The sequence below is a fragment of the Mizuhopecten yessoensis genome, unplaced genomic scaffold (assembly GCF_002113885.1).
Source record: "Mizuhopecten yessoensis strain PY_sf001 unplaced genomic scaffold, ASM211388v2 scaffold11081, whole genome shotgun sequence".
NCBI lineage: Eukaryota > Metazoa > Mollusca > Bivalvia > Pectinida > Pectinidae > Mizuhopecten > Mizuhopecten yessoensis.
The window spans coordinates 358,509-368,971 of record NW_018408870.1 but is presented as its reverse complement, the minus strand read 5'-3'; the positions used below and the strand labels follow the sequence as shown (position 1 = coordinate 368,971).

The window sequence follows — 10,463 nt, the reverse complement described above, 5'->3', positions numbered from 1 at the left end:
ATTGTCCCGTTTGCCCGAGTTAGGCCGGAATGCAAGTCCCTTCTTTCAGATCCGGTCCGAAATATATGGCTCTTTTGTCATATCCGGTGCATATTTATTTCCCTTTTGACAGAATTGTTCTTACCAGAATAAAAGTATCTCTCGTCAGATTCGGTTTTGAATATGAATGTCCTCTATTGGATCTGGTCGAAAAATATTTAACTATTTATCTTATCCCATCACATCCGGTCCCGAATATATGGGCCTCATGTCAGATCTGATTCGTAATATATATTTTTAATATCAGATATGATTCGGAATATCCTGTCGGATCTGGTCCGGACTATATATCTCCCCTGTTAGATGTTGACAGTAAGCTGGGAAGCCCGTCACATCAAGTATGTGTCTCCCCTGTTAGATGTTGTCAGCTTACTAAGCTGGGAAGCCCGTCACATCAGATATGTCACAGTGTCTCTCCTAATTAAAAGTGCTGCATCAAATCTGGTCCCGAATCATTCATAATGTATATTGCATTGCACTGATGGTTTCCACAGCAAGTATCCAGGAACAGTCGTATCATTTAGAATGAGATGTTCTCTGAGTGCAAACATATTTTCCAACAATAGGAAGGTGTTGTTGCATGAAACAATGGGAACTCCATTATAGACTGTTTCATAAAAGCTTAAATTCACCTGTAAGTACCTTATATCTACATGTGTTTCATACAACACACTTTCTCAGATTACGTTTGCTGTATTAGGTCCAAATCAACTATTAATAGCTAATTTTTACTGTATTCAGTTGAAGCATCTCTGAAGTTTCGAAAAGTGTTTCCTAAAGGGCCTTCACACACTACCGATGTGGTCAGGTGGCGCACTGGATAGCGCACTTGCCTTTCACCAAGGCGACCTGGGTTCAATTCCCCGATCGGACAGGAGAAGGTATGAAGTCACCTGCCAGACCAGATTGGTTTTCTCCGGGTTCTCCGGTTTTCTCCCACACTGCGGCTAGTCTTAATGTAGAATCATCTATATTACCTTGTTCAAATGTTACTGATGTATTTGTTATTTTTTATTTGTAAGCCATAGGTTTGACACCAGTGGTCGGATTGTACTTTTTAACATAGATTTTATTTACATTACGACTAAACTGCCAGAAACATGTACCACGTGCATCCTAATCAGCATATTGTGATGAATTTGTTGTTTTCATCTAACTCTGAAGTTATGTTATTTATTTGAGGTACTGACAAGGGTTGGCAGATACAGCTCCCCTATGGGATTCGGGGAGATCGTTGGTCCGGGGTATGACTCTTTATGTTAATGTGATACGGCGAGGTCCGAAATATGGACTTAGTAAAAAAAAAAAGCTATGTGTCTGTGAGATTTCTAAAATATTGCCTGAACCTTTCCGGGGATCCAATGACTGGTGAGAGGCATTGATCGGGGGAAGATTTGCACCAATACCTAGGAATCAAACGTAACGTGACTTAATAGGAGCGTGCTGGTTTCCCCTCCCTAATACTATCGGTGTATCGCAATCTGCATTCACCATATAGTCAAAGATGACGGGTGTTGAAAAATATCTCAAAACACGTTACAGAGCCCACTTATGGAGTGGAAGTTGAGGTGATAAACCCGTTACAATATTTAGTGTCAGCCATGTACATTTGCATCCATTCTATCAAAACTTGGACGAAATTTGTGTCACCAATGTCAATATGGGCGGGGCAGTTTATCCCAGTTTCTCAAAGTGTCACAGCCAATTTATGGACAACAGGAGGGGGTAAACTGCGGTCTGTTTTCATAGTGTCACTGCGTTTTATGATAAGTTGACATAAGAGGTAAACAACATGGAGGGAAACGATACAATAATGCACAGTTTGTGAAATAAACTAGCACATCTAATATAGAGTATCAGGAAGGGCGATGAGTTATACATGGAAACGAATTTGAATGAGAAATGGCAAACCAAAGTGCTTCAGTTTATAAAATTACCAGCTGTATGCAATAAATAACACTACATATTTTGACATTTTGGTGCTAATCAATATCAAATAAATGATCAATAATTTCCTTGAGTAAATCTTCATAGCTGCTTTGTTAGTTATGTCAAGTTCGCGATACTTACGTTATGTAGGTTTCCCGTTGATTGGTAAAAATTGGCTGTCATATATGGGAATATTCGTGCGCACGGTTTGGTTAATCGTGCGCACGGATTAGTAACTTGTGCGCACGGATTAGTAAAATGTTTTGCCATGTCCCTTCGGGGGCTCCATAGGATCCTGTACACGTGACTAGTTCTCAAATGCTCATGTAGACTGGTTTTCAGGTTAATATCGATTTCTAAAAATAGTCTATATGGAAATTCCCCGCAATCTGTCGTAGTGCATGCGCAGTTAGACCGGAACGTGACGACAACAGAAGATGCCTGCTGGTGTATGCTTTGCCTCCGTTACATCTGAAAATTTCCAAAAACTACTCGAAGATGAAGATGCTTTTAACCCAAAAAAGCCACCAAACACGCAGTGTGTGTCCTCCATGCTTATCTTAACAAAAAAGCCTTGACGATGTCTACAAAAACCACGATGCCGAACTGTTGGATTCAACCCTGAGGCTAGTCCCAGTAAATACCAATTCCGTACCTTGAGCTTTCTTAAATTTTTGAGGCATAAAATAAAACAGTTACGGGCTTCGCCTCGGTCAATATCACTAGTTCAGGTTCATATCACATCACAAAAGTCCGTAACTTATAATGTTATTACTATGTTAGGGTTAAATATCTACTAGTTTTAATAATTCATCTGAATAATCCATCATTTTAATTTATTAAAGTTAAATTAATGTGCCTAATTCATTTTTCACTTTTTCCAATAAACAACTAAAGACAATAACAGAAACTGAATGTTGCAAAGTTGGAAGTACAGTACGCAGTGTCTTTCATATATGTCTGACTCCTTAGAGTGTCTCCGGTTATGTGTCGGATAAGCGTCGATATAAAACACAATATGAATGGTCAAGCAAGTGCTGCGATTGGTCATTTGACCAAATAACAACTCTGACCAATCGAATTAGTAACGAACATTCAACACAGAAAACGAGTACGCCAACACACCAACACAATCAATGACGTCACAAACATGTGTACTTTCAGTTTTTGGTTTGGTTTGGTTTAGTATTGTGTAACGTCCTATCAACAGCTATGGTCATTTAAGGACGAACTACCCTGTGTGCAAGATGCATGTGTGTAGTGTATGCGTGTGTGTTTTGGGCGGCTGCGATATGTTCGTGTTTGTCTCCTTGTGATAGCGCGGAACTGATGCCGACTTGATAGTGCTGTCTCACTGAAACATATTGCCGAAGACACCCAGCAGGACACCCCACCCGGTCACATTATACTGACAACGGGCGAGCCAGTCGTCCCACTCCTAAATTGCTTAGCGTTAAGCAGGAGTAGAAACTACAGACTCTGGTATGTTTCGGCCAGGGGACAGAACCCAAAGCCTTCCTCACATGGGCGAACGCTCAACTAAATGCCTAAAGTGAGGCATTGTCAAGGGAGACATCAGAAAGGAGAAAGTTGTTCAGAAAGAAGAAAACATGCAATGGGGTCAGCGGGTACAATTCTTACGCCCTATGCACTTTCAGGTAAAACATATAACTCTTACGTGTATCGATATATATATGATGAATAGATGTTACTTTGAGGGGGGGTTGCTAAGGAAATCCGCCATTTTGAATTTCAAAATGGCGGATTTTTCCTTAGCAACCCCCCGACCCTGACAGGATTATCGCCCTTGTATCTGTATTAAATATTTCCTTCTGGTTTTTATGTATGCAAGGTAAAAGGACTACACTCGACCACTGGACCCTGTGAGAAAGAAGAAGAAGAAGGAAACAGAATGCATTTCATTGTACATATACTCAATAAATATTAGTAGACAATCAGTTCTTCTGGTTTTTCCTGCTGCCGCTTTACATTCTATAGACTGTTTGCAATCATATCTCCGTGAAAATGAGGGGCTCTGTTTCTCACAATAATGCGTTATTTACAATATAAATAAAATTCACGGCATATTTACGGTGTTTTCGAGTGTGGTATTAAATCGAGATGAACTTTCTTTTCGTGTAGGAAGTGAGTGTGTCGGTGCTGTAGCAGAAAGTGCAAGTCGATATGCGGTTTTTTTCTTCTAGATGTTTTGGGTTTCAATGTGGCTGATACTTTTACTTCCTTAAATCTGATTGGTCGAATTCTGATTGAGGGCGCATGGTCGCGGGTTCGATGCGCGCCGTTGTCATTTTTATTTTATTTTTTATTTTATTTTTTATTTTATTTTTTGTATAGAATCCTTCTTGATTTTTTCTAAGAAGTTTGAAACTAAGGTTATTTTAATAATAGATAGATAAATCGATCAATGTGAAAGAACGTATTTCGAGACTAAATTAAAACAAGTACGAAATATTTTTTTTGATGTAAAAATTTGCAGATACTGCTGATTCTGTATTGTATGCTGTCCACTACTTGTACACACTTGTCCCCTATTTGTCCCTTTTTGTCCCTAGTTGTCCCCTAGTTGTCATCTTTTTGTCCCTATTTGTCCCCTATTTGTCCCTAGTTGTCCCTATTTGTCCCCTATTTGTCAACTATTTGTCAACTATTTGTGAACTATTTGTCCCTATTTGTCCCTATTTGTCCCCTATTTGTCCCTAGTTGTCCCCTATTTGTCCCCTATTTGTCCCCTATTGTCCCCTATTGTACCCTATTTGTCCCTAGTTGTCCCTATTTGTCCCTATTTGTCCCTAGTTGTCACCTAGTTGTCCCTATTTGTCCCCTATTTGTCCACTATTTGTCCACTATTAGACCCTAGTTGTCCCTAGTTGTCCCCTAGTTGTCACTATTTGTCCTTATTTGTCCTCGTTCGTCATAAGTCTCAATGATTACCTGAAACAATTAACAAGTCGTTTTAAAACTAAGTATGCTTTGCCCTACATAAAAGAAATAGAAAGTATTCTAATTAAACAAGGAGTACCTCGACACTTGTTACCTGTAAAAGAATCTTTTAAGGCTATAGTTCAACCCCACACTATATATACAGAAAACAGACCCATAAAGAAATGGTCTACGTGGAAACAAAAAATAGTTATATAATAGAATCACTTTTTAGTATACTATTATATATTATGAATCACGAAACACTGAAGCTTAAAATATACTCATCAATTATAACTTATGTAATAATTGTAGTACTAATAGTAATATCCACAGCTCTCGTCTGTTTGATGCATGGTTGTAAGGACCGAGAACTATGGATGGTTTTACTAGCCTCGTGTCTGGGTCTTGTCATTCCTGCACCAAAACTAAAGTTACAGAAGCGCAAATTCTCTCAAAATGTAATGAGGCTATAACTTATAGTTGGACTATATACTTACAGTTTCCTGACAAAACCTTAGTAAAGCATTCATCTTCAACCCAGCGTTTCCATAATAGAAAAGTATGCATAAAAGACTGTTGTAGTGTACTAGATAAGGGTATTGATTTACCAAACCGTACGTTTATAAAAGTGTACCTCTTATCATATGAAAGCCTAAATATGATTTCCTAGTAATAATATAAATTCAACCAAACATATTTAAGAAAGTAAAAACACAGAGCCAATCAGATTTAAGGAAGTAAAACTAAAGAGCCAATCAGATTTAAGGAAGTAAAACTAAAGAGCCAATCAGATTTAAGGAAGTAAAACTAAAGAACCAATCAGATTTAAGGAAGTAAAACTAAAGAGCCAATCAGATTTAAGGAAGTAAAACTAAAGAACCAATCAGATTTAAGGAAGTAAAACTAAAGAGCCAATCAGATTTAAGGAAGTAAAACTAAAGAACCAATCAGATTTAAGGAAGTAAAACTAAAGAGCCAATCAGATTTAAGGAAGTAAAACTAAAGAACCAATCAGATTTAAGGAAGTAAAACTAAAGAGCCAATCAGATTTAAGGAAGTAAAACTAAAGAACCAATCAGATTTAAGGAAGTAAAACTAAAGAGCCAATCAGATTTAAGGAAGTAAAACTAAAGAACCAATCAGATTTAAGGAAGTAAAACTAAAGAGCCAATCAGATTTAAGGAAGTAAAACTAAAGAACCAATCATAGTTAAGGAAGTAAAACTAAAGAGCCTATTGTATAAATATATAACTTAACGTAGGATTCTTACACAATTAATATTAACTTTGAGTGACACCATGGAAAATTGTAATGACTGCCCCAAGGCTTATGTTAGCAGGAAATCACTTAGGAGACATATTTCGTTGAAGCACAAAGGGTAAGTTCTACAATATATATATATATATATATATTGCGTTTAAATATATACTTTTTATATTATGTTTATATTATGTTTATATACTTTATATTATGTGTTTACACCTTTTTTATTTTTTTATTTTATAGGAATACTGATAAATTTATATCTACAGTACCCACAGAGAATACACCATTACAGTTTAAAAACCCTTTAGAAGAATTATCAGAGTTAACCCAAGAAAATCCGGAATATTCCGAAATAAACAGCACAGATACAGAGCTCAGCCAAATATCACAGCAGTTATTTCCTGATGAAATCTCAGAAGATGTAGGATGATAGGACAAGGAAAAAACATCGAGAAACCTGAAGCTGACATTCATGTGTTAGATAGTAGCCCTAGTACTATCCCTGTTGAAACGGTACCTACACAGGAACCCAAGAAACAAATCTCTACTAAGCCTAGGGGTTTACCTACGCTGTGCCAGTCCATGCAAGTCTACAGACTAGGAAGAGACTGTTTTGTAAACTTTTCCTTATTCCTCACACTGCTATTCTGATAAAAGAATTTACTTCTATGAATCTCACCCCTGCTAATATATTATGCATTAAGGCCCTTGACTGCAATATACGTGAAGCCATTCAAAGTTTCAGAGAGGGCAAAAACATAAACTTATTCAGTCACCTTGGCGATAACATTTACATTTCGGTAAATACTCCATATACTTGTGTAGATATTAGGAAGTTTCATGGTACTAACTACAGTGACAATGTCGTACCAAGTAAACATGGTATATGCATAACATTCTGTGAATGTTATCAGTTAGCTGCACTTTTCAAGAAGTTTTAAACATGTGGAGTATATTATTTAAATACTATCAGAACTGGCACTTTCGCAGGATCCTTCGTGCAAATGCACAATGGAAACATATGTTATCAAATATAAACAGTGAACTTGATTACTTAAAATGAGTACATAACATATTTATTGATAATAACATTACATATTACAGAATTTAAGTACTGTTATTATTTACCAAGGATTTGAGTAATAGATTAAACAATTTAGTGTACATTCAAAAATTTCATAGTTTATTTCCCACTTTTGATTTGTTTGATTGTTAACAATGTTACTGAATAAAATGTTTATTTAGAAAAAGACTAAGTATAGTTACGAGTTATATGTTAGCAAGTATGTTATTAAGTATATAATGACAATTAAAAATACCCTGTATCTTTATACCAATACACCATACAAATACACACTCAACACGGAGTGTAGATACTTGTATGATGCTATATGGTGTTTTTAAAAAAAGCAAAAAAAACAAACAAACAATCACAAAATAAGACCAAACATTGTTACATCATACAGTGTTTTTATTTTCTCAAGGAAAAATCGATATGCACATACATACCTTTCAGCAAAAAATACAAGGAAAAATACGCGTTGAAAATAAGAAAAGAAAAAATGTACCGATTTTCCGTTCGACCGCTATTAAACTTCGCAATACATAAGTCATGTCGTTAGTTCATCAGAATTCGTGCGAGTGCGCGAAATCCGAATTGGATCTTTTTGACGTACCTCCCACCCAGACGAGTGTCGAAGACGGCTACTGGCAACAGATCGGTACGGTGACGTCGGTCAACGACGGAGGTCCGTACACGTTTAAGATATCTGGATCCGGAGAAGATTACCTAGACTTGGGGAACACAAACCTATTCGTGAAAGTAAAGTTGGTAAAGAAAGACGACGGTGCCGCCCTAGCGGCTGATTCGAACGTAGCTCCGACTAATTTATTCTTACATTCGCTGTTCAATAACGTGAGCGTCAGTCTAAACGAAAGGCTCGTGTCTCCGCCCGACAATGCCTATCCGTACAGAGCGTACATCGAAACCCTGTTAAGTTACGGGCCCGCAGCTAAAGACTCTCAACTGACAGGCTCCATGTGGTACAAAGATACCGCAGGTCAAATGGACACTCAGGGCGACGAAAACTTGGGATACGTCGCGAGGAAAGCGATGACGGCAAGAAGTCGCACCGTCGATTTGATGGGGAAAATCCATGCGGACGTGTTTGCACAGGAACGCTACTTAGTCAACAACGTCGACGTGGAAATAAACATGTCACGCAGTAAGGACGTGTTCTGTCTCAATGCAGAGGGCGACACGTTTAAAGCAGTAGTGCAAGATATCTGTCTGTACGCAAGGAAAGTGCGTTTGAATCCGTCCGTTCGCCTTGCTCACGCGAGAGCCATGGAAAAAACTCCCGCCAAGTATCCGATACGGAGAATAGAAATGAAAGTGACGTCCGTGCCTCGAGGTAACATGGACTTTACCAAGGACAACCTGTTCATAGGACAGATGCCCAAGAGGATCGTCCTGGGCATGGTCGACACGGACGCTTTTAACGGTACCGCCACCAAAAATCCTTTCAATTTCAAACACCACAAGGTCGATTACGTGTGTCTGAATGTGGACGGGAAACAAATTCCAGCCAAGCCATTACAATCGGACTTCACGAACGGTCAGTACGTGCGCAGCTACATGAATCTCTATACGAGCACGGGTAAAATTTACCACGACGAGGGAAACAACGTGTCTCGAGAGGAATTCGGGAAAGGATACACCCTGTTCGGATTCGACCTCACGCCCGATCTGTCGGAGATGGGCACATTTCATCTCATAAAAAGCGGAAACATGAGTCTACACCTTCATTTCAACGAGATTTTAACAGCGACGATCAACGTCATAGTGTATGCAGAGTTTGACAACATCATAGAAATCGACCGTAACAGACAGATTTTATTCGATTACAGCGCATGATGAATACCATTCAAATAGATTCCATCTTGAACAAAAACTGTCCTCATTTCAAAGGCGTGTACGCCAGAAACAGATTACCGAGACGATTAAACGTGCCGTGTGCACTCGTGTGTAACACAGATCCCGATACACTTGAGGGTGAACACTGGATTGCGGTGCACATAGACGGTGAAGGCCACGGAGAATATTACGATCCCTTCGGATTTCCGCCGACGAACAAAGTATTCACTAATTTCATGGACAGACAGTGTCGAAGTTGGCGGTACAACGGCGTTAGAGTACAACACCTCCACTCGTTAGTGTGCGGGCAACATTGCATTTTCTACATAGTTCAGAGATGTAAAGGAAAAACGATGTCCGACATAACGTCCTTATTAAAAAAAGACTTTCATGCTAACACGTATTTCGTAGACGACTTCGTAAGAACGCTCGTTTCGTGATGTCTTCGTTTGCCAACAAATCCATGGGATGGCTGGGGGGTTGCTTATGTAAATGATAATCAATCAATGTATCAAATAAAAAGAAGAAAAAAACAAAAACAAAAGAAAACAAAAAACAAAACAAAAAATTAAAAAACAAAACAATTAAAAAAAATTAAAGCGGGCAACAATGAGTCAGTTGGGCACTGATGATACCCCCGACTATGATCGGATAATACGGGGAAAAAAACCCGGGGGACCCGTAGCCACATCTTGATTGCTTTGTTGAATGCCTTAGCTCGATTAGCAAAATACTGTCAAACTTTGAGACTTATGACGAACGAGGACAAATAAGGACAAATAGTGACAACTAGGGGACAACTAGGGTCTAATAGTGGACAAATAGTGGACAAATAGGGGACAAATAGGGACAACTAGGTGACAACTAGGGACAACTAGGGACAACTAGGGACAAATAGGGGCCAATAGGGGACAATAGGGGACAAATAGGGGACAAATAGAGGACAACTAGGGACAAATAGGGGACAAATAGGGACAAATAGGGACAAATAGTGGACAAATAGTGGACAAATAGTTGACAAATAGGGGACAAATAGGGACAACTAGGGACAAATAGGGGACAAATAGGGACAAATAGAGGACAACTAGGGGACAACTAGGGACAAAAAAGGACAAATAGTGGACAAGTGTGTACAAATAGGGGACAAATAGGGGACAAGTGTGTACAAATAGTGGACAACATACAATACAGAATCAGCAGTATCTGCATATTTTTACATCAAAAAAAAATTTTCGTACTTGTTTTAATTTAGTCTCGAAATACGTTCTTTCACATTGATCGATTTATCTATCTATTATTAAAATAACCTTAGTTTCAAACTTCTTAGAAAAAATCAAGAAGGATTCTATACAAAAAATAAAATAAAAAA

The 10,463-nt window shown here is 38.3% G+C and overlaps 1 protein-coding gene across 1 annotated transcript; it reads left to right on the top strand.

The window, feature by feature from the left end:
- Positions 1-7,789: 7,789 nt before the first annotated feature.
- LOC110465476 (uncharacterized protein F54H12.2-like) lies at positions 7,790-9,094 on the top strand. The gene has a single exon (XM_021521312.1). The coding sequence runs from the start codon at positions 7,790-7,792 to the stop codon at positions 9,092-9,094; it is 1,305 nt and encodes a 434-aa protein (XP_021376987.1).
- The last annotated feature ends 1,369 nt before the right edge of the window (positions 9,095-10,463 follow it).

Bases quoted from the DNA above. Each gene is read 5' to 3' on its own strand.
- LOC110465476 (XM_021521312.1), top strand. From the start codon at position 7,790: ATGTCGTTAGTTCATCAGAATTCGTGCGAGTGCGCGAAATCCGAATTG.